Source organism: Gekko japonicus, unplaced genomic scaffold (assembly GCF_001447785.1).
Source record: "Gekko japonicus isolate JY-2015 unplaced genomic scaffold, Gekko_japonicus_V1.1 scaffold391, whole genome shotgun sequence".
Taxonomy (NCBI): Eukaryota; Metazoa; Chordata; class Lepidosauria; order Squamata; family Gekkonidae; genus Gekko; species Gekko japonicus.
The window spans coordinates 634,109-656,938 of NW_015174286.1; the positions used below are offsets into that span (position 1 = coordinate 634,109).

General features: G+C 40.2%; 1 protein-coding gene across 1 annotated transcript in view; it reads left to right on the forward strand.

Annotated features, from left to right (window-relative positions):
• LRRC1 (leucine rich repeat containing 1) overlaps positions 1-22,830 on the forward strand; it is a 172,240-nt gene that overhangs the window by 65,423 nt on the left and 83,987 nt on the right. Inside the window, exons 3-4 of the mRNA XM_015423981.1 lie at positions 8,123-8,201; positions 17,035-17,124. Of these exons, the coding sequence (XP_015279467.1) occupies positions 8,123-8,201; positions 17,035-17,124 (169 nt within the window). The remainder of the gene's footprint in view (positions 1-8,122; positions 8,202-17,034; positions 17,125-22,830) is intronic.

The window sequence follows — 22,830 nt, forward strand, 5'->3', positions numbered from 1 at the left end:
GGTAGTTACACGGATCCTCCTTTTCCCCCTTCTTGAAGATGGGGACAACATTTGGCCACCTCCGATTGTCTGGCACCTCCTCTGTTCTCCAGAATTCTCAAAAATAATGGACTGAGGTTCAGAAATTATATCCGCAAATTCTTTTAGTACCCTTGGATGCAGCTCATCTGGCCCTGAAGACTTTGTTTCATTTAAAGAAACTAGGTGTTTATGTACTACCCCATGTAGTTTATACTCATCTCCTTTGAGTCTGAGACCTTTGATTTTAGTATTTTCTCTGTTCATATTATTTAGTGTTTCAAGAGCAAAAATAAATAAAAGTGGAGATAATGGACAACCTTGTCTATTTCCTTCTTCAATTTCAATGTTTCGTGAAAGATCTCCATTCACCATAATTTTTGCAAATTGTTTTGTATATATTGCTCTCACCAGTGTATAAAAATATTCACCACATTGCCAAGTCAATAGTTGTTCCAGCATAAAGGACCAAGAAAGATTGTCAAAGGCCTTTTCTGCATCAAGAAATATCAGTGCCATTTGTTTTTTCCGGATGAGCTTCAAAATATTCTAGTACATTCAGGATAGTTCTTATGTTATTTCTCATTTGTCTTTTAGGCAAAAAACCTGATTAATCCTGATGGATTGTTTGAATCAACACACTCTTCAGCCTATTTGCCAAAACAGATGCATAAATTTTATAATCGACGTTAAGTAGTGAGATTGGTCTATAATTTTAAATTTCTTTTTCATCTGTGTCTGGTTTATAAACGAGTATTTTATTTTTCAAGTCCTTAGAAAGCTGTTTATGGCTTCTTTAGGCTCCTCCCATTTTCCCTTTTCATAGGAATCATTTGTGATTGTGCCTTCAGTATTTCACTTTTAAGAAACTCCCATTCCTCTTGAGCTCCCTTCTCCTTAAGTATTTCTGACCATGGGATTCTACCCAGCATAACTTTTAAGTATGTCAAAATTTGTTTTCCTGAAGTTCAACCTATATGTCTTACTATGTACAGCTTTTCCCTTCCCCAAGACTGTAAATTCCAAAATTACATGGTCACTACTACCCACTACTGTAAATTCCAAAATTACATGGTGACTACTACCCACTACTACTTTCACCTCGTCAACCAGTTCTTCCCTGTTGTTAAGTATCAAGTCCAAGACTTGATACTTTCCCTCTCCACTTTCTGGAAAATGAAGTTGTCAGCAAGACAAGTCAGGAATTTATTGGACCTTTCATTCTTAGCAGAGTTGGACTTCCAACAGATATCTGGGTAATTGAAATCTCCCATGACCACCATGTCCTGTCTCTTTGAGAGCTTTGTAATCTGTTCTAGGAGTGTTTCATCCAAATCCTCTGCCTGGCTTGGTGGTCTATAGCAGACCCCCACCATGATATCAGTATTATTTCTTACTCCTTTTATTTTTACCCAGAGACTCTCAACCGGACTTTCATGCTCAGATTCACATATTTCCTCACAAGTATATACCTCCTTTACATATAAGGCAACGCCTCTGCCCTTCTTTATTTTTCTGTCCCTTTTAAATAAATTATACCCCTCAATCCTAATATTCCAATTGTGAATGTCATCCCACCAAGTCCCCTTCCTGTATTAGAACTTCAAGTTCCTCCTGCTTCTTTCCCATACTCTGGGCATTAGTGTAGAGAAATCGGAGCCCATGTTTTATGCACCCTGGGTTTTCGTTTCTGTACTTACATGTGAGTTAATGTTATCTAGCATACGTGCCACTCCCTGCAAAACTTTAGAGTTCTTATTTCCAGTTATTGGCTTTGCATTTTTGTCTCCTTCCCCCACAGGATTTAGTTTAAAGCTCTCCTTATTAGATTTGCAAGACTGTTTCCAAAAACATTTTTTTTCTACCCTCGTAAGGTGCAAACCATTTCCCGGTAGAAGAGCTTCATCTTAAAAGTGTAAGCCATGGTCCAAAAATCCAAACCTTTCCTGATGACACCATCTACGTAGCCAGTCACTGATCTGCAGTATTCTTCTTTCCCTTTCTAAGCCACGGCCTTCGATGGGAAGAACTGATGAGAATACAACCTGCACTCCCAATTCTTTCACCCTTTTACCCAGAGCCACATAGTCTCCTTTAATACGTTCTGGGCTGTGCCAGGCGGTATCATTTGTTCCCACATGGATGAGCAAGAAGGGATAATAATCTATGGGCTTGATGAGTTACCCTACCCTTTCCGTCACATCCTTGACGTGTGCACCCGATAGACAGCATAACTCTCAAGACGACAAGCCTGGTTGGTACACTGTAGCTTCTACTCCTCTCAGTAGGGAATCCCTAATTACCAACGAACACCTTCTCCTATATTTTTTTAAAAAGTAAAATGTTGTGCAATAGTTATTCTAAATGCAAGCAGAGTAGTTGATGAAATATTTTTAAGGTCTGAGCCGGACACCTGTAGCATTGTAGTGCCATTAAGTCTCCCTCCCTTGTCTGTCTTCCTCTTATCAGTGTTTTTCACAAGCAGGCGAAGAGCTTTTTGTTTCATCTGGTATACCCCCAAACATTGCTCCCTCTAAGCTGTGGACTCTTGTGAGCAAAAATTCTGCTTTGTGAGTTACTGGCATTAAAGTTCTGAGCGAGCGATTTGGCTAATGCATAAATTAGTTTTCTTTGGAGCCATCCTTCCTGAGCTAAGACAAAAATGTGTGAGCCGAAGGGTAAAAAACTGAGCTAGCTCACACTAACTCAGCTTAGAGGGAACACTGCATGATATTGTCCCTCCTTTGAGTGCTGTGTGTCTGTGTGCTTTTAATTGAATTTTAAATTGGTTAAATGTTTTTAATGTTTTTATGTTTACTGCCTTGTGGACTCTGTTTGGGTGGAAAGGCAGCATAAAAATGTTTTAAGCAAATAAAGTGCATCCATCTCAGGATTTCAGCTAGCTGTTCTCTGCATGGTGTGGCATGATGTTTTCAGTAGCTATGTTTGCTTGCAACCTGAACAGAAGAGTATCTCCCCACCAAAAAACCCCTCTTTTGAGATTAATTTGGTATTTTCGAAATAGGCTTTGCTTGTATTCTGGATCACTGATATATTTGAGTTAGGAATTTTTTTTCTTTTATATCAAATCGATTAATTATTGTAGTTATTTGGTTGTACTTGTCATTGCATGTAATGTCTTACTTGCCCCTGAAGGTTTAGAAAGCTGTTGGGACTTTTACAGATTCTGTGCATTTTGCAGATACTCAGGGTTAAAGGGCAGGGTTTATAGATGTAGTGGGATAAAGTGAGAAAGTAGTTCAGACCATTTGGTTAAATAACTCTCCAAGTACGACGGGTTACCTCCAGTTTAGTTGCTGGCCGGGGTCTTCCGGGCAGTCATATCTGAGCACGATCCTGAGATTCTGCAATTATCCTATAAGCTATGGCACTTTTTTGTGCAAGTAGACACCACATTTTGTTAAATTGTTCAGATTGACAAACCCAAATTAAGGACCCCTTCTAAAATGGCTATGTAGAAAAGGATTCCTGGGATGTGATAGGTAGCCACATAGGTTTGGTTTTTTTAAAAAATAAACTTATCAAACACACCCACCTCCTCCTGCCTAGAAATGTTGAGTTCATTGGTGGGTTTGACAGTTGGTAGATTGTAATTTTTTGTTTTTAAAGAAAATTTGTTTGCATTCTGTAATGTATTGGAATACTTACATGAATCACCTCATTCAATTCTCATGTAAAGCTTCAAGCCTGACGAAGGCTCCTCCGACCTGCCTCCCTATTGGTCGCTCTGCAACAGCGGCCAATCGGAACTATGTTGGCTCCCTGAGAGGGAAAGACTCTCATTGGTCTTTATCCAAGCAACCTCACTGGTTGATTATTGTAAATAGGTGTGGCTACGTTAGCCCGGGAATGTTTAAAAGGAGCCTAGCTCCCAATGTTAACCTGTTCTGGTTTTGAATGCGTTTGAGTGTTTGTTCACTACTTCAATAAAGCTGAATCACTGAGCTGAAACCACTCTCCGAGTCTTTGTTAGCCCGATCTAACAATTGGCGACGAGGATGGGATTCCTGACAAAATGCAAACAGTGCTGTTACAATGAATTTTGATGGTCCGTGATGTGTTTTCCATGTACACAGAGGCTAAAACTTTAAATGCAGTTTCATGGCCAGCTTAGGCTGTACCAAAGAGAGGAGGGAGCTGTCTACTCTCAGTACAGCTCCGCCTCTGATTACAGGTTCTATAGCCTTTTTGTTTGGCGGTGACTATGTACAGTCAGAGCATCTGAGCATCACGTTTGCATGAAGCATTCATTAGTGTGCAGTATTAGAAAGGTTGTGTTTAAGGGGGTTGATCCTACTTGTACCTCGGTAGCCATTATAGAGGCAGAGGTGTACTTGTAAATTAGCAACAGTGAGGTGAACAATTTTGCATCTGTCAATTCTATACATAATTGAGAAGGGTTTTTTTTTGCAGATTGTATGATATACTATTGGTTTAAGCAGCATTTATTCTGTCTAGTGAATTTATGGATGAATTTGCCATGTCATCAAAATATCCCTTTTCTTTTCTTTTTTCTTTAAAAGACAATTGTAGTATGATTTTAAAAGAAGCTAGATATCATAAAATGTGTATTGTAATTGATTTTCAGGATTTGCAGATCTTTGATTCTTTCCTGAATCAAGTGTTTAGATTCACCTTGCCCATTAGGCATTAAGGAAACTTACGCACATGTTTCTCAACTGTTTTTTTTTTTAATTTCTTTCAAAAAGAACAGAATAAAGAACAAGGGAAAAAACCCTCAAAACACAGCAACTAAATAGAATTTTTAAAAAAGAAAGCAAAAGATATACATGAAATAGTGTCAAATAGAGACAAAATATAACTACAGTGGTGGTATGATATACCCATAAGTATCTATAAAAAGTTTCCAAATATCTAAAAATAATTCCATAACATGTGTTCAAATATTGATAGAGGCTAAGGTCTTCAATCCACTGATTTGCTGGAGGTGAGCATTTTACCTTTCCAATGTACATGCTTCTCAACTATGTCAACATTTTATCATTATGACAGTGACTAGAACTATAGGAGTTGTATACACTTGGCAGAAAAAAAACATAAAAAGTCAGGTTTGAGGCATGTGAAACAGTGGGTCTGACATCCTTATACCTCTGGACAGCTGTAATCTCTGATGAGAGCTAAACTTTTGTTTACACAATGTGAAACTTTTTCTTTCTTGCCCTGAAAACTAGACATGTGCTTTGTACTTGCATGTACACCTGAGTTGTAGTTTGGGCCAGGCCCTCACTAAGGTTTAGCCCTTGAAGTTGGATTCCAAGTGCTTGGCTCCAGAGCACATAAAAGTATTGAAAAGGATTGTGCCTTTGAGCTACATATATAAAGTACATTTCCTTCTATTCTAAATGATCCTAACAATGTTGTATGGTATAGCTGAAGCACATTAACGTTTAGGCAGACCTGTAAAAGAAGCATAGGGCTGATGACAAATATCAACTGCAGTTTAATGATTTAAAACAACTAATACTGTGTTAGTTTCTCTGTATGAAAAAGATGGAAGGATTTGAAAACAAAGCAAACATTTTAGAACTGTATTGTGCAGTGGCCAAGATTTTGAGCTGGAAAGTCCAAGTCTCATCTCAATAAGTGCCCATACACAAGTGCTTATTTCTGTCTGTCCTAGTTTTTCATCTGCAGTTGGGATGTATTATAGCGCGATGGTAAGAATTGGGAGACAATTCTAGAAGAGTACCATATTATTGCGCTGCAGCAAAAATAAATGGGAGTTTGTTGAGACTTTCAACTTTTTATTTTGCCATAATTTGGAAGAACACATTTAGAGTTTCCAGCAAGCCTGGAGAAATATGCCATCTCCCTTTAATAGAGACTTAATGTATAGAAATGGGCAGCTGAAATTTTTCATGACATGGAAGCTAATACCACTAAGCCTTTATTAAAGGGGTAGGATGTGTCTCTCTAGAACCTACTTAGAATATTCTTCTGTAGTCCAATGAAAACAGCTTAATTTACAAATACGTTGGACTGACTGAAAATGATTTTGGAGAAACGAACAGGAGCCAAAAAAAAAAAAAGTCTGCTGTCTGTATTAGATTTTTTGCCCCCATGGTGGCTAAGCGCACACTTGTTGATTGTACCCATTTTCCCCCAGACAGAACTGACTGCTAGAGACCTTGGAGATTCTTAAAGTGTTAATCTTCTGCCAAAGCTGAAATATTTTGGTCTTAACAGCAACCTTGACCACACAGTTTCCCCTGTAGTTCAGGGTTCAAGGGTCATCAGTAGCAAATGTTTGTTCGTAAGTGCTGGTATAAAAAGATTTAACTCCGGTATCTGTAGCCTCAGATGTGTAAATTTTAAAAGACCGGGAAAGATTTATAGTTCTTGTGTAGCTCTATAAACAGTAAGCTACTGTGTGCATGTCATTTATTGTATATGCTAGTCTTTTACCATGACATAATAATAAGCAGCAAATTGGCTGGGGAACTCATGGACAAACCAGGGTTAGAAAAATCCCTGTTACTTAGTTACCCGGGCACCTTAAACTTGATTAGGTGCTTAGCAATTGGAAGGAGCCAGTTTATCAGGATCTCTTGTTCATGACAAAATATGTATGTGTGGAAGGGTGCCATTTAGAGAGGGTGGTTCACTCCCCCCCACTTCTGCTTTGCAAATCAGATATCATTCACTGTTCCTTAGGAGAACCATTCTTTCTAGCAAATTTGCTGATTCTACCAAGCCAGTGATTGTTATAAACACTGAAATAGGCCAATGCACAAATTATTCATGCCAAAGTTAAAAATTGTGTTACTTAAAAAAAATAAATCTGAGAGCAACGAATGCTGAGAGCCAGTTAAGTGTGTGGACTCTAATCTGCGAGAACCGGGTTTGATTCCTCACTCCTCCACTTGAAGCTGCTGGATGACCTTGGGCAAGCCATAGTTCTTTAAGAGCTGTTCTTGAAAGAGCAGTTCTTGAAAAAGCTCTCTCAGCCCCACCTACCTCACAGAGTGTCTGTTGTGGGGAGGGGGAGGGGAAGGGAAAGGATTTTGTAAGCCGCTCTGAGACTCCGAGTGAAGGGCGGGGTATAAATCCAATCTCTCCTCCTCCTCCTCCTCTTCCTCCTCCTCCTCTTCTTCTTAAAGCTGGGTTATTGAGGGGAGGGCTTATTTTGGAAATCATGAATATAGTCAAATTCCAGGCCTTTAAAATCTTTCTGAGAATCTCTTTGCCTCTTCTCACTACTGGCCCTTAGGGTCAAAATAAACATGACCAAAATAAGCGATCCACAGTCTTCTAAAGGGACATTGTAACTTGGGGGGGGGGGCTTAGTTTTGATGTGGTCCCCAGCATGGGAGGATGGAGAAGTATCCTTTCACTGTGCTTTTCTTCTGGCATCAAATAGCTCCTGCGGATCCACATGGTTTTCCCCACTGGGGGAACACTTGTAACCTCCCATGTCTTGCAGGGTAAACAGAAGCTCAAATGATATTATTTCAGAGAAGGAATACAAAATGAGGTTTCCGTCTTCCCACATTGTGAGCCTAGTATAATTGGAGGCAGGCCTGCAAATACTCGTCACCAGAAAAAAATAATTAGGAGGTCCACTCTTGGATTGCTTGCTCTTTACGTGTAGTTTGACTTTACTTCGTGATGATGTTATGCCACGTTCATCTTCTAAAATCTACTAGGTTATTTTGACTTTGGAGAAGATCAGGGTTGCATAAATGGTTGGTTATTCTCTTGCAAACTACAAGAGTTTTGTGTTGTTGTTTTTTAAAACAAATATTGGAATGCTGTGCTACTGTAGCCTTTGTTGAATGCTACAGAGCAGCAAGTGTGTTGAATGATGAGAGGGCGGCAATAGAGATTAAAGCGAGTGCCAAGAGAAACTTTCTGGGTTGTTCCTTTAGGTTCTTCCAAAATCCTTAAATGATAGTTCTATATATAAATGTCAGCTAACATAGAGCATTGCTTTTACAAAGATAGTTGCTAGACAGTCTCGTGCTTTGTGGGATTTTAATCTGCCCAAATCTAACATTGTCTGTGTGGACCTCTTTGACTCCCAGTTGCATCTCTGACTGTTGTATTTCCTTTCCCTCCCTAGATATTCCTGAAATTCCTGAAAGCATTTCCTTCTGCAAATCATTACAAGTAGCAGACTTCAGTGGGAATCCCCTCACCAGGTAACCTTCTTTTTAATAAATAAATAATTTCATAAGTAAGACATACAAAGACAAACATTCATAAATACAGGTTGGGGGAATTCATTTGTATCATTATTTACCTAATTATCGACCTCATACTATATCCAGAAACATTCATTTTTTTTAATCCATCTTTTAATTTTCATATATACCTTTTGCTTATAATTAAACATATATTTCTTATTTCCTTTTATTTTGATTATATGTCTGGAAATTTTATATGTTATATTCTTCTGTCCATTTGTAAAATCTTGACCATGTATCCTCAACATTTTCTTTGTTGTGTCCTCTGAAAATTGAAGTTAAATTGTCCATCTCTGCTGTCTCCAGTATTTTATTTATAACTTCTTCCTTCGTAGGGACTTCGTTTCTTCTCCAATATTTAGCATATCATATTTTTGCTGCTGTCACTATATGTATGGTCAGATAAAAGTCTTGTTTTTTGTATTTCTCTGATGTCATATTCAATAAAAACAGTTTTGGTGTACAAGATACAGTAGTTTTTAAAACTTTTTGTAATAGTTCATGTATCCAAGACCAATACTTTTAACTTTATCACATGTCCACCTCATATGAAAAAAAGAACCAGCATTTTTTTTGACATTTCCAACAATCATTTGGTAAATCAGGATAGAATTTACCTAATTTATCTGGAGTAATATACCATCTATAAAACACTTTATATATATTTTCCTTATAAGAGGTCGCTTTAGTAATCTTTGTATTGTTTTCCATACACATGACGATTGGTCTAAATCAATATTATGACCCAAATTTTGTGCCCATTTGACCATACAATTTTTAACTATTTCATCCTGTGTTTTATCTTCTAACATTATTATATACAATTTCTTAATCAATTTATCATCAGCATATAACAATATCTTATCCATTTCCATTATATTGGAATAAAAACCAAATGGTTTATCTTTAGCAAATCTCAACTCTATTTGTACTCTTTCTCTTTCCCACCAGTTTATAGTAATCTCTTGTTCTTTAAGTTTTTCTGTTGATTTCAGTTCATTTTTATTGTCTAACAAATCATCGTCTCTCAACAACAAATTTTTCCCAGCAAATTAGGATTTGTAAAAGCTTCAAGTGGTGAGATCCATTTAGGTGTCTTAGTATAAAACAGCCTTTTAATATGTTCCCATACCATCAATAAAGATTTTCTCACCAAATGTTGTTTAAAATATTTATGTATATCTGACTTTCCATACCATATAAATGCATGTCATCCTAATAATAGGTCATGTCCCTCCGAAGTTAATAATCTGGTATTTTCCAATGTAAACCATTCTTTTAGCCACGTCAGTGCTTCTGCTCTCTAATATAAGAGCCAATCTGCTAATGCAAATCCAGCTCCTTCTTTAGCATCCTGTAAAGCTTTCATTTTTATTCTTGGTTTTTTTATTCTTCCATATATATTGTGACATCATTTTATCAAGTTCTTTAAAACATTGGTGATTCTGAAGAACAGGTATTGTTTGGAATAAAAACAGCAATCTTGGAAGGATGTTCATCTTTATTGTAGCTGTTGTGCCCATCAAAGATATTTGTAAGTTTTCCCATTTTTCCAGATCCTTTTTAATTTCTAACATGAGTTCCATGTAATTATCTTTCACCAATGAACTGCACCTATGTTTATTCCTAAGTATTTTACACTCTTTTGTGCTTCAAAGCCTGATTTCTCTTGTAACTGTTGGACTTGATCTTTAGTCATATTTTTTGTTAACATTTTTGTCTTGGTCAAATTAATCTTCAGTCCAGCCATCTGACCATAATTCTGCAATGTTGTTAATAACTGTGAAATTGAACCCAATGGGCTTTCTAAGATAAATACTGAATCATCTGCATATGCTTGTAATTTATATTCTTCTCGTCTTATTTTGACTCCTCTGATATGATTGTCTTTTCTAATCATATTATTCAATAGTTCAAGTACAAATATAAACAATAATGGTGAGAGTGGACAACCTTGTCTGGTTCCTTTTTGTATATCAATATTTTGTGATAAGTCTCCATTAATAAGTATCCTTGCTTGCTGTTTAGTATAAATTGCTTGGACCATTGTAAAAAATTCGTTGCCACATTGGGACGCTAACAACTGTTCTAACATAAAATTCTAACTGACATTATCAAAAGCTTTTTCAGCATCCAAGAAAATCAAAGTCATTTGTCTCTCTGAATGCGCTTCAAAATATTCAGTTACATTTAAGACAGTTCTTACATTATTTCTAAGTTGTCTTTTTGGTAAGAAACCTTGATGAATTATCTGTGTCAATATTTTCTTCAATCTTGTAGCTAAAATAGAAGCATAAATTTTATAATGCACGTTTAATAATGAGATTGGTCTATAATTTTTAATCTCTTTATCATCTGAGCCTTGTTTGTGTATCAGAGTTATTAAAACTTCATTCCAGGTTTCTGGTATTTTACCATCTGTTCTTATACTCTGTATAACATATTTTAATGGTAATATCAGTTGATCTTCAAACACATGGTAAAGTTCTGCTGATAAGGCATCTGAGCCTGGTGTCTTCCCTTTTTTGTTTCTTTAATGCTTCTATAATTTCACAGGCAGTTACTTGATCATTTAAAGTTTTCCTTTGTTCTTCAGTAAATTTATTTAGATTGTATTTCTTCAAAAAGTCTTTGATCTGTTCTGATGTAGGTGCTTCTTTTTGGTATAACTTTCTATAAAATGTCTCAATTATTTTTAAAAAACCATTTGGTGTAATTTTTTCTTCTCCTTCGCCGTCTTTTAAGATTTTTATGCTTCTTTTTTCTTTTTCTTTTCTTAGTTTATATGCTAACCATCTAGTTGGCTTATTAGCATTTTCAAAAAAGTTTCATTTTGCATACATAATTTTTTTGGTTATTTCTTCTGTCAACAGCCAGTTCATTTGATGTTGTAAAAGCGTCATTTCTACTCTTAAATGTTCAGCTGTAGTATCATGTGTCATGTTTTCTTCCTGTTTTTTAATTTGTTCCTTAATTTCTGAATATTTTTCCATTTTTTGTTTTTTATACGTGCTATTTCTCTAATTGCCCAACCTCTAGCATAAGCCTTAAATGCATTCCACACAGTTCTGATAGAAATATCTGGTTGGATATTCTGTTTAATGAATATTTGAAATTCTTTTTCTGTCTCCGTTACGAATTTTTCATTTTTCAACAAAAATATATTAAAAGTCCATCTCTTTTTCTTTGTAATGTAAGAATAACAGGATTGTGGTTTGCAAAGGTTGCTGGTAAAATTTCAACTTCTATTAAATCATTTATAATTGTTGAAGAAATCCAACACATGTCTATCCTTGACCATGGCTTGTGTCTTGCTGTCTTTCTTTTTTGGGTTTCTGGCTTTCCAAGAGTCAATCAGGATATGGTCTTCTACAAGTTGCAAAAATGTATTAGGAAGTTCATTGCCCTGTTTCTGTTTTCCAGTAATTGTTTTTCTATCTGAAAGTCTATCAAAAACAGCATTATAGTCTCCAATCAGGCAAATTTCATCATAGTTTTGTTTAGGTAAAGGTTCCCTTGCTCGAAAGCCAGTCGAATCCGACTCTAGGGTTGCGGTGCTCATCTCCGTTTCAAAGCTGAAGAGCCAGCGCTGTCCGAAGACATTTCCGTGATAATGTGGCCGGCATGACTAGACGCCGAGGCGCATGGAACGCTGTTACCTTCCCACCAAAGTGGTACCTATTTATCTACTTGCAATTTCTTGCTTTTGAACTGCTAGGTTGGCAGGAGCTGGAACTAGAGACGGGAGCTCACTCCGTCATGCGGCACACTCGGGTCTCGAACTGCTGAACTACCGACCTTCCACAGCCTGCAGTTCAGTGTCTTAACCACTTGAGCCACCGCAGCTCCTAGTTTTGTTTAGAAATTAGTTATTGAAGTAACATATATGTTTATAATAGAGTTTTTTTACCTTGTCTTTGTATTTGTACTATCAAAATTCTGCCATCTTCAGCACTGTATATTAATTCTGGTTGTAAATGTTCTTTAACATATGTCACTACTCCTCTCTTTTTTTCCTTGTCTGGGGAGATAAAGCTTTTTCCAAGTTTTTTATTCTCCAAATATTTTTGATCTGAATGTTTTATATGAATCTCTTGTAAACATATAAGATCTAATTGCATCTTCTTTAATTGTTGGAAAATTTGCCTTCTTTTTTGGGGTGCATTAAGTCCATTAACATTTATTGAAATTATCTTTATTTTTCCTCTGTCCATCCTTATTTTGCATTTTGTTATCGTCATCGTCTTTATTTTTCAACTTGAGTCTTGTAACCATCTGGGGTACTGTGGACATTCCACTTGCTCCAAGTGCTGTAGTTATTCCAGCTGCTCCTTGTGCTTCTTGTTGAGGTTCCTCAGTAGTCTCTGCCTGTTCCTCCTCAGCTTTCAGATCTTCACCATGCATTTTAATAAAATATTCCACTTTGAAGGTAGAATTGATTCCATATCTTTTTCCTCTTTATGTAAAGAGAAGGACCTCTGGGAGTAACCATCTATATACAATTCCATTTTTTCTGAGAATGCTTGTAAGTTCTATATATTCCCTCCTCTCCCACTCTCCAAGGTATCTCCTTTAATTTTTTTATTTCTGTCTCTTCTATTTGGAAAGGTGTTTCATTTGTCACCTTAAGAATAGCATCTCTTATTGCTCTTTTGTAAAATCTCACATGTATTTCTCTTGGCAGTTTGTCTCGTTGCATATGCAGAGTTCATTCTATAGGCCACATCAATTTCATTATATATTTCATCTAGATTTTCTGCACCCATGTAGTCTGCAAGTGCTTGTGCCATGTTAGATTTCAAGTTTTCATCTTGTCTCCCTGATATATTCTGAAATCTTCCATAGAATTTTGTTTTGATTCTACTTTCTCTACTTTAAGTTGCATCTTTTCAGATTTATCTTCCATCTGGTTAACTACTTTGGTCAAAGTAGACATTTCTTGTCTATTTTCTTTAAGATGTTTTTGTACTTCTATCATCTGCTGTGTCATCTGTTGTTGTAAGGAATTTAGTTGAATTTGCATAGGATCAGAGGTCGTTTCGGGGGGGACGCAGTTCCCCTGGGTGAGGTACGGGGGGCGGGGCACATGATGAAGCCCCGCCCCCTGCTTCCGGCCACCCCGCTTCCGGCCCTCATTCAGCCAGGAGGAGGCAGGAGAAGAGAGAGGGTAAGTTGCTTCCTCCCTGCCTCTCCCCACCCCTGCCTGCCTGGGGCCAGGGAGGGCCTTCGCGGGGCTTCCTTGCACTCCCGCCGGCCTTGCAGGTCCACCGCCAGGCCCCTCATGGGGCTCGGCAGTGGAGCTGCAAGGCCGGCGGTGGCGGCCGGGACCGTTGGGGGTGGGGTGTGTGGCCTTATGACACATTTCCGGTGATATCAGGGGGTGTGGCCTTATGACACACTTCCGGTGATGTCAGGGGGTGTGGCATATGCTAATGAGTTTTGCTAATGAGTTCCCCTAGCTCTTTTTCTACAAAATGACCCCTGCATAGGATTAACAACTGAAGTTACAGCATCTTGTATTAGGTGTTGTAGTTCTTTTTCTGTAATCTGTGCCAAACTGATCTACCTTGGCCAGGAGATGAAGCAGGGAGGGGTTTCGTTTCTTATCCATATTAATAGTTATAGCTTCAAGTCAAAACAACCTTCTATGCTATACAATAATTACTGTATTAAAACCAAAGACTCTCTTAGTTGTCCATAAGCACCCTCCCAATCAATACCTTTGAGTCAAAACACCCTTCTGTGCTGTACAATGATTACTGTATTAAGACCAGAGGCTCTCTCCGTTGCCCTCAAGCATCCTCCCAGTCAGCATAAACAAAAAGGCAGTTATCAACAGTTTACATTACACTCTGAACAGACTATACTTTAGTAACAACAACATATAAAGACATAACAGTTCCAAAATTAGAACATATCTTATCCTGAAGTAATGTTTGAAAAGTGAAAGTAAGCTCTAGGCAGTTTTATAGGGATCCCTTTTCTTCTTTCTTCCTTTTTTGTCAAGCAATATATTTTCTTTGTCCTTAATTTATAATCCAAATAAGAGGTTAAAATAAACTCTAATCCAATAGGGTATCTTCATAAAAATCCAAGTTGGCAAAATCATAATTCCAAAAGAGGCTTTAATAAAATCAAATCTCGTCCAAATAATCCAGTATTATAATCCACAAGGTCTCAGTACATCAAATAACACTTGAAGAATGAAGTAGTTATATCAAAAAGCTGTAATCCCAGACATCAACTGTTTCTTTCTTAGCCCTTGAAAAGTATTGTGAATATCAGGTTGTATACTTCTTTTCCAAGCCGCTTCAAAGAAAAGGGGGGGGGGGAGAAGATCCCTTCCACCCATCCGTTCTTTTTAAAATCTCTTTAAAGGGCTATAGCATCCAAATCTCTTCTGATCTCAGTGCTTTTTCAAGTACTCACAGTGTAGAAATTTATTAAAGCTTCATATGAGGTTCGCTGTTTTCCCCCTGTCCTGGTAGTCACGGCTCCGCAGCTATGGAGATCCATAGATGCTCTCGCTCGGGTTAGTGCTTCAGGGCAATCCTGGACTCAGTCTGCTTGCCGCCGTTCACAGAGAGTCTGGGATCAAGCCCCCTGCTTGGGCTCCTCTTCGGGGAACCCAGGAGAGTTCGAGAGCCCTCGAACCCCCAACAAATCCAGCGATACGGCACAGCTTCTTGGGATCTCTCCCAGAGCTGGTCTGCTGCCACCATGCCGAAAACCAGAAGTCACCAGGTAGTGTTCTTAATAACTGTAGAACTGCAGAAGTTGGTTAAAATATTACATGGAGTAATAGTTTATGGAGGCTTGGACATGAGTGTTAAATACTAGATTTCCCCCATCCCCTGATGGACCATGTTTTTTTCCTGTTTAACTTTACCCTCTCTGCTGTCCTGGAGCTAATGTCTCTACATCTTGGCTCTGCCTAGTGGCCAGGGAAGGCAGCTCATTTTTCCTCCTACTGTAGGAAATACCTTGGGTTTTGTACCTAGTTCAGGGTACCTAGGGAACAGGTGTGTGAGACTCCATTCCCTCCTATACTGTCAGTGCAGGTGAAGAGGATTAATCTGAGTATGGCATCAAGAGTTGCTGTTCCTCCCAGGAAAGGGACCCATTCATCCAGACCACCTGGTCCCTCTTCTCTTAAAGCTGCATGCTCCGGCTTGTCCAGCTCCACTGCCTTCCCTTGGTTCCTGGCACAGGATTGAAACAGCACTGCAGCACTCTGCTGACCCCAAGATCTGGAAGGCCCTGTTAACCCTTGATATGTGGGAATGAATGTCAAACCAGTGGCCCTATACACTGGTAAGCCAAGTTCATCAGCAAGAAACATGGGCATTGCTGAAACGCGGAAATGAAAAGTCATAATTTGGGATTCCTAGATTTTGAAAATGCTGTTTTTGTGGTGACTGATTCTGGCTTTGGGTGAGTTAATTGTGTGTCCATAGTTTTCTCCCAATAAGGCAGCGTGTGTCTGTGCTGGAGATATGCATTTCAGCAGTAACAAGAACATTGAATTAGATCTGTCTCTGTATAAAAGGAAGATGGGCTGCGGAGCACTCCAGGAGCTATTAATGGCTTGTAAAGTTGGTCAGACATAAGGAAGAGTATTCTTTGTAGACAGAGGCCCTGATTTTTTAAAATCTGTAGCACCTGGTATCAACTTAGCTATGATGTATGATTAAGAAAAATGGTTAGTGTCAAAATACAAAAGGAGAGTTGATGGATTCCTTAGAATTTTCAGTGCTGCTTCAAGCTTGACATAGTACTTGATCTAATACTAAGTACCTGTCACTTTCTCAGCAAAGTACGGGGGGGGGGGGCAGTGTTCAATTGCTGCCTGCTCTGCCAAGAAAAATAGCAGTGTTAAATGTTCCTGTTCTGTTAAGAACAGATGTGAGGTATAAGTATTTGATACCTATACTAGAATATAAAATCTTAAGTGAGAGTTTGATGGATAGGTGGAGCTGTTCCTTTAGTGTTCCAGCATGGTGCCTCTTTGCTTTCCAAGTGTCTAAATGTTCTCCTGGGATTGGTTCAAGCCATGTAACTGTTGTTGTTCTTAGGTATATTGGCCTTAACAATGACTAACTGCTTCCTATTTAACACATAAGAAATATTTTCACAAGAATAGCAATTAGCCCCTTAGAGACAGTAGTCCCATGTGGAAAGTGAGCTGTTAATCTCTGCTTTTCATTCAAGTGATCCATGGTCTTTTAGACACATCTAAAGTCTAAAAGATATAAGATAACATCTAATCTGCAGCAAATTGTCCTTCGACATACATTCAGTGTTGATGATAGCCATCTTCCTCCTATGCAGGACTAAGGAAAGAAGCCCCTGGAGCGGATTGATGTTGTTTGGCTTTTATCGGGTGGGTTGTATTCATTTCGGTGTTGTGGCTCTGCTCCAGTTTAATGAAGTATTGATTTGCTTTTTAAAATGGCATGTGCTGTCACCACACAGCATTGGAAGCAAAGCTGCTGGACAGTAAGAGAGCAGAGGCTTCTTTCTTTGTCCTTGGAAAAGCTCCCCTTTCCTCAGATTTGCAAAACTTTTAAAGAATATTTTCCTGGTCAAGGTATAGTTAAGTGGGCCAGCTTGTTCATAGCTCCTTATGCTTGTAAAAACTTCCTTTATTATGGTGTTAATATTGATTGATGTTTTTGCTGGTGTGTTGGAAGAAGAGCAAAGCCAAGCTTGCTGAAACAAAAGCTGCTCCAGGAGCAGAACCCTTTCTTTTTGCTGCCCTTGACTTACCAGAACTCTCTCTCTGTAGGTTGCCTGAAAGCTTTCCTGAACTACAAAACCTAACATGTCTTTCTATGAATGACATCTCACTACAAGCGTTACCTGAAAATATCGGAAAGTAAGTTCTCTGAGAATACAAGCAATTTGAGATATATTGGTGTGGGGAAGCTTCAGTTCAAATCTTACTACAGTGAGTGACTGCATAAATAGCTTTAACCAAGCAACTGTTCCATCAGCCATTGTGGTTGTAGTCGTTCATGTTGGATGAGGTTTACGGAATCCTGTATTTGTATCCGCACTCAGTCATTATTGTGTAGTGGGTTGCCGCATGGATGAACGACAAACAACGACGTAGTGCATAGCACGCTTTATTAGGTACACAACAAAAGACACTACACAACGGCCGGCAGGCCAACTATATACACGACCAGGGGACACACCCCTGGGTCCCATTGGCGGGTTTGAATCTCCCGCCACGGTCCCATTGGTTCCCCCAGTGGAGGGACTAGGATCCTAGTCCCTATTATTAAGCCGGACTGAAGCTCAGGCATGTGCGCTGGCCTCTGGTGGCAGTCAGCGGACACAACAGTCATGAAGCTCACTGAGTGACCGTGGGCTGGTCACACACACTCATCACAATCCACATCCCAAGGTAATAGTAACAATTATTATTATCATATGGCATTGTGTGTGGAATAGCCAGGAGATCCTAAGATTGTCTGGCAGCTCTTTTAGTGTTATGCACTACTAGGTGTGGAGCTAGACTTGTTCTTTGAGGCAAGAGATGTTCCAGAGGTGGTTTGCCATTCCCTGCCAATGTGTGGTCACCCATCCAAATACTTAGCCAAGGCTGACCCTGCTTAACTTCTGAGATCTCACAGGATTGAGCTAGTCTGGGTTATCCCAAAGTTACTGTAACGAAATAGAAGAGGGAGTACATCTTCTTGAGATACTTGGAGAAAAGGCAAAACAAAAATATGAGGGGCTTAACGTGGTATAGGTTTTATTGCGAGAAGTACTTTGACTGTTGGAAATACACTTTATTGCGAGAAGTACTTTGACTGTTGGAAATACACTTTATTGCGAGAAGTACTTTGACTGTTGGAAATACACTGAGGAAATAATCCTCAAATTTGAATACATAATGTGAAGGTGATGTCATATATGAAACACCCTAAATATTTATAGCCTTCATATACTTTTGCAGTTTCTTCGAGCTAAACAGTAAGGTTGGTTGAAGCTGATTTATTTAAAAAAAAGACAACTTTTTCCGTCTAGAGTGGCCCTATACAGTAGAGATAACAGGAGAGAGCTTTCTGTTTTCAATTGTGTGTGTATATGTATGTCTAGTCTTCCTATCCTACTATATTAAACACTTGGTCTGAATGCCAAGTTGGGTATTGAGATTGCCATAATCGGGTAAATTGCAATTCTGATGGCGTTTTTCCCCACGTGTGCTTTGCGTGATTAGTCTATTGATGGTGATATTGTATAGTCAGTAGAATGACAAACTGTGAGAGAGTTCCACTGGGTTTGGTAATGGTTTCCTTGCTGATCCAACCACTCATTAAAGAGTTGTTTTGATAAGTAGGGGGATCTACTTTTCTTCTGCTCAAAGATTACCGTAGGGAGACAAGGGTTATGTATGAAATGACCCCGCCTTCATCAGCATATATCATGATGGCTGCTTGCCCCCCCAGTCACAATAACAAGACAGATAACAGTTTGGAAGTAAACAAGGGCCACTTTATTAACTATTTAACATAACATTGCAGCAAGGGACCAACTAAGCGAGCACGGAACAGGCAAGGCAGGTGTCACTCCCCTGACCAACCTCCTTGCCCTTTCCATGGGTGGGTCACCTAGCTCCGGTCTTGAGCCAGCGATCTGGCTCGCTACTGGCAGCCCAGCGAAACTGGTTGCCACCTAGGAGCACCTACCCCTGAAGCCTTACAACTTGCAGAGAGGAGCCTTACCCTAAGAGGTTCCCAGAGGTGATCACCATTCCCCACCCTGGACCCTAAAATCTGAAGGCAGTTCCTGATGACCCCCTGTTCCCTAATGGGAAAACGCCGTAAGGTGCTCACTGGTTCCAATTTCTTGCCCGCACAAACCTGCCAAATGACCAACCTATTTAGATGTCGACCACCACAACCAGCTATTCAATCCACTGCTGTCAGTGCAAGGTAGGCAAAAACACCTCCACCCTTTCAGCCAATCCTGGGTAGAGGCAAAAAATTCCTACCTGGCTCCAATAGGCGGCCAGGAACAGCGTACACTAAGAACAGGGCGGGACGGTGGGCAAGCACGAGTTCCAGCTATCTGGGCGGGAGTAGAGCCCAGCAGTTTAACAGGGCCGGCTCTGCCCTCCACCCATGTCATGACGCGCTGCGTCATGGTGACTGTTGCTGTCCTGGTCTCCTCCAGGGTGGCAGAACAGCCCCTGGCATCCAGCGGCGTCGCCAGGAGGCTGGGAGCCCCATTGCCCCCCCCCAGTTGGAATAACGAGACAGACAACAGTTTGGAAGTAAACAAGGGCCACTTTATTAACTATTTAACATAACATTGCGGCAAGGGACCAACTAAGTGAGCACAGAACAGGCAAGGCAGGTGTCACACCCCTGACCAACATCCTTGCCCTTTTCACGGGCGGGTCACCTAGCTCCGGTCTTAAGACACCCTGGACCCCACCCTGTACCCTAAAATCTGAAGGCAGTTCCTGGTGACCTCGTGTTCCCTAACAGGAAAATGCCGTAAGGGGCTCACCGGTTTCGATTTCTTGCCCACACAAACCTGCCACTACCAAGGCCAAACCTCTGCTTTGGCCTTTGGTCCCCACTAACAGCCCAAGGCTGACCAAATCCCTTGCCACAAGTCCTGTAAAAATAACCCATCGCCCTTGTCTGATAGATGCACCCTGTCAGCCTTATACAGGTCCTGGAACTCGACCAGTCTGTTGGGGTGCAGCAATAATTGCCCTAAACCACCCTCCATGAACTTCCTCATCTGGCAGTTGGCTTTACGCCTAGCGGGGGTCTCCCACATTGCGCTATACCTGGCAGGGCAGAATAGCCGACCTGACTATCTGCACTCTTGGCCACCTTGCTCTTATCACAAAGTCAGCCTCCACTTGCAACACCAGGGCCTTGCCCTTCATGGCGAGGCAGAATAGCAGTCTAGTCTGCCTGTCTTACTATATTAAACCCTTGGTCTGAATGGCGAGTTGGGTATTGAGATTGCCATAATCGGGTAAATTGCAATTCTGATGGAGTTTTTCTCCACTTGTGCTTTGCGTGATTGGTCTATTGATGGTGATATTGTATGGTCAGCAGAGTGACAAACTGTGAGAGAGTTCCACTGGATTTGGTAATGGTTTCCTTGCTGATCCAACCTTTCATTAAAGAGTTGTTTTGATAATTAGGGGGAACTACTTTTCTTCAGCTCAAAGATTGCCGTAGGGAGACAAGGGTTATGTATGAAATGACCCCGCCTTCATCGGCATATATCATGATGGCTGCATCTGGAGTTACAGTTACTTGAGCAAGCTACAGTGCTTTTGAATTATAATTGCAGTTCAATGTAGTGTCTGAACTTGTCCACTGGGTTATATCTAGAGCACTGATATAGTCAATTCGTATCTTAGTTTGGCCGTGCCTCTCAGTTTCTCTAAGAAGCCTTAACTTGACCAACTTCATATACATGGTGAGCCTTTTCAATCTACAGCGCCTTATGAGAATAGTAGTGGTATCACTGAATTCTTATGAAAGTTAAAGAACTACTTAGTTTCTAAACTTAACAGGTGTAATAAGAACTTGTTGTATATCACACAGTTCTATAAAATTAGACTTTCTCCCTAGGTGGAGGTGAATGGAACACAAAGCATTTTTAAAAGAAAAGGGGGGAAAAGCTTTATTTGCTTTGTACCTTTTGCGAATATTTTCTTTTATATAATACGCATGCTGTTGTGCCCACATACAGCGTGAGGGGGCATGATTCAAACCTATATAAAAATAACACACCGCCCCCTGACCTTCAGGAAGTAGTTAAGATCTACTTGGTTACTTTGTATAAATTGTTGCTGCCCATATAATGGTTCTGAATCAACAGTTCAGTTTGTGTATGTGTGTGATCTTATGGTGGGCTAGAATTCAAGCAAGAATAATTATAACGTGTTAAGTACTGGTTTCTTCTGCAGATAAGCATACAGTATTGAATGCTGAAAAGGGGAGACATGGCAGGAAACTGTACTTTTTGACAGGAGTAATGTTGTGGGTCATACTCTCAAAACCCATTCCGTATATTATATTCAATTATATCTTGTGCTTAAATTATATCGTGTGCTCTAGTTGCTGATTTCCATCTCTTTACAGGGGAAATTGGATACACTTAAATTAAAAGTGGGTAGGACCCTTGACATCCATTTTTAAGTATACTAAAACCATTACCAAGATCAGTTTTCTGGATAGTAACTCATGTGGCAGTTTATTAGTTTAGTTGTGCAGTAGCATGCCCTATATACCTCTCTAAAAATAGCCAAGTGTGTACAAAAAGTCAGTGAAATTAGTAATACAAATATCCTTCCTTATTAATAAAAGCCAGATGGGGTGGCAACATTCTATGCGTGCCAAAATGAGTTGGCTGAATGATCTGTCAATCAGAACGTGTCCCTAGCCACTGGCTGCGTTGCCTGAGTCCCGCCCAGCCGCCACTCAAGAGTACTTGCGTGCCATTGGCTGCGGGCTGGGTTAGCTCCTTTTCCCCGCCCACTCCTTCAGCCTCTGGGCCCTCTCAGAATTTCTTGGCAGACGGCTTTCTGTCTTGACGAAGACAGTTGCCTCCTGTGTGAGACTAACCTTTTCCCTCAGTAGCTGTTGATAGGTGTAACGAAATGGCAGTTACATCTGTGAGATGGCTGCCATCTCTGTGTTTAAAATGTTCCCCCAGAAGGCTTAATTGAGCTGTAGTTCCAGAGAGGGGCCTTCCTCATCTGCTGGCCTACACTTCCGAGCTGCACCAAAAAGTGTGGGAAAAGAGGGACCTTGGGGTGGGGCAGCATCAATATAGACTCCAGCTAGGCCACAAGTCAGAGACGTGGGGGAACCCTGGGAGGCAGCAGAAATTCAGCCACTCCACAGTCAGCTGGACTGGGGGATGAATGGAAGTTTCCCTGCTCTCTTGGGCAAGAGAGAGAGAGGCTGAAGCAGAGCCAGTCGAAGGAGAGATCTTATCCTGAGCCCACAAACTCCAGAGCTAGAGTGTTGTGTATATGGAAAGATGACTGTGTTTAATCCCTGTTGATTTATGCCCTTACTCCTACAGTTGTGCCTTATTTATTTAGTGTGTGTGTGCTCCATAATTGTGTAAATAGTTAAATAAATTCTTTAATTTGGGCTAATAATCTGTGTTGTCCTCTGACCACATAGTCTTCCCTGCTCTGCACAATACCAAAGGGAGGGGGTAGCCCAGGGAAGCAAGGAAAGGCCAGACCCTTGGGTTGCCAACTTCCCAAGTATCCCCCAAAGATTGGGGATTCCATTTCCAAATGCGGAGATTCGGCCAGAGGGGCCTCACTGTCCTTCTAAACAGGCAGTGACCATTCAGTGAGTCGTGGCAGTGAATTTAAGGAGTGAGATACGTGCATGGGATGAGGGTGGGAGGCAAACAGCTGAGTGGTAAACTGGAGCCCGTTTCGCCATGGTAGGCAACCAAGCTTGGTTCAGACAAAGGAAGGAAACCCTTTGCAGGCCTTTGTGAGGAACTCATTGAGGCTAGTCCTGAGTCTAGGGTTGTCCGCTCCAGGTAGGGAGATTCCTGGAGATTTTCT